The 2,143-nt window shown below is 37.3% G+C and overlaps 1 protein-coding gene across 1 annotated transcript; it reads left to right on the top strand.

The window, feature by feature from the left end:
• Positions 1-265: 265 nt before the first annotated feature.
• Positions 266-1,548, top strand: BATDEDRAFT_27052 (uncharacterized protein; the record flags this gene model as incomplete). The annotated part of the gene is made up of 3 exons (XM_006681294.1): positions 266-911; positions 1,223-1,412; positions 1,479-1,548. 3 exons carry the CDS (start codon positions 266-268, stop codon positions 1,546-1,548), a joined length of 906 nt encoding a protein of 301 aa, XP_006681357.1.
• Between the last annotated feature and the right edge of the window lie 595 nt (positions 1,549-2,143).

Here is a 2,143-nt window from a genome sequence, read left to right as displayed (position 1 = left end):
TTATACTTGCGTTACCAGCGGTTGCTGCAGTTCGACTTGCATTACATCCACCAGTTGGAATTGACAGTCAATCAAGCAATAGGCTGTCAAAACGATCACCCGTTGAATTGGGTGGTGATATCACAAAATGCTACACAATTAAAGTCAATGTTGATGGAGTTGATGTATGTATCATGACATGCATTGTAGTTTGATATCAATTTGTACCACGTTGAATCAATCTCACACTTGTTTAAAATAGTTGGGTTTGCAAGTCGATTCAACAATGTCTGATATAGTCGTACCACTTTCTAGTTCAAATGACGATGTGAGTTTGACTCCACAACACACTCCAAGTGGAGAGCCCGTTACTATAGATTACAAAGGCGATGAGTATAGTGGGTTTAGTTCCACAGCCGTTGTGAAGATTTCAGGTACTAGGATAACTGACATCAATTTACCAGTAATAGCAGTTGAAAAACAATCACCAGATTCGGTTGGTATCAATCCAGAGTTTGATGGAGTATTTGGCTTTGCCTATCCCTCGTTGTCAAAACATCATCCACAAACCACTGCAATGGATATTTTGTACACCAGTGATGTCATCCCCAGTAACGAGATTGGTCTTCAACTATGTCCGTATGAAATGACTTCAAATAGCTTCATCAATATAGGAAACACGGACGTAACTGCAAAATGCGGGACAGATGGAACAAGTATTGCATGGGTACAATCACCATCAGACAATCACTTTGCCATCAACATCAAGAGCATACTAGTCAATGACGAAAAAGTGAATCTGCCCGAGGAATTCCAAAAAACAATAATGGAAAATGGACGTATTTTGTACTCGAGTGTGGAAACATGCTTTTTACATATGCGTTTTCCTGAAGTAGTCGTGGCAGCGTTGGTTGATGCTATTCTTGATAGTGGTGCGATCACTGTCAACATTAATATATTTAGTGACAAACTCGGAAAAGTAATGGTTAAAAAAATATTTTCGCAAAACTACGCAATGCTTGAATCCGGTTTTGATATCGATTGAGGCAAGCTGCCAACGCTTTCAATTACAATGTTTGCTCAAAACCCAGTAACTGATGCCAATCTCAACTCCGTTGTAACAATCAAATTGGGTCCTCGAGACTATATACAGAGAGTTGATTCTAAAAATTGTAAATATTTGACAATTGTATGCAATATGTGTTGTTTGATTAACCTGACTAATGTACATGTTGGATTATAGTTAGATTTGCTATAAAAGCTGGTTCAAATGATTATGCAGTTCTTGGTATACCATTTATGACCCGACTTGGATTGACATTTGATCGCGCACATAAACGCATTGGGTTTGGTGCTGGATGTGGATGCAAAGTCTCGACTAGCAAATATCCTACTATCTCGAACGGTGATCAAGTGCTCTGGTCACCATCACAGTAAGTTGTTTGATATTGATGTGTGTATGTGTTGATTGATATATTGATCACCAATTTGATGCATAGTGTTAGATTGCCTGAACAACCAAGTACTTCAGGTTCAAGTGGCACATTTATTCGCAGAAGGAAACCATAACTACAACTGATCAAGTAGTCGTACCTGAAAATGTTGGACATTGGTAATGTGAGACATATTAGGCAATTAATATAAAACGAATCAGGATCCATACGCAACGCATAACTGTTTGATGCAATGACTATCGCCACCTTTTATGCAATAACTATAGGGTAACAAGGAACTTTATCAGTTATGTTGTTTAAATCACGGATACGCATAACTGTCATTATTTTTATAAAAGGGTCAACCTTTTACTCTATTAAACAACACAATCAACATATTGGTTCATTTTTTCACGCTTATCTTTGACTTTTGTGATATTCATCCAAACTATATACAACATCAATATGTCGTCATATATCCACAAGCAACACTACCAACAGTTGATAACCTAATAGCAAATACACATTATGAGCAACAAGACCATTGACACACAACACATACATTGGAATTATGAACAAGATGCTTATAGATATTGAAAACACCAAGAAACAACTAGATGAACTCGATACTCGACAATCACCACATACATTCAGTGTTGCACCAATTTGTTGATTGCAATATCACCACATAATGTTGGAAAATACAGCATGTCAATGGTACATCAATGGTA

Source organism: Batrachochytrium dendrobatidis, assembly GCF_000203795.2.
Source record: "Batrachochytrium dendrobatidis JAM81 unplaced genomic scaffold BATDEscaffold_12, whole genome shotgun sequence".
Classification (NCBI taxonomy): domain Eukaryota; kingdom Fungi; phylum Chytridiomycota; class Chytridiomycetes; order Rhizophydiales; genus Batrachochytrium; species Batrachochytrium dendrobatidis.
Note: the sequence above shows the minus strand (reverse complement) of the source record. Positions and strands in the feature narration are given on the sequence as shown.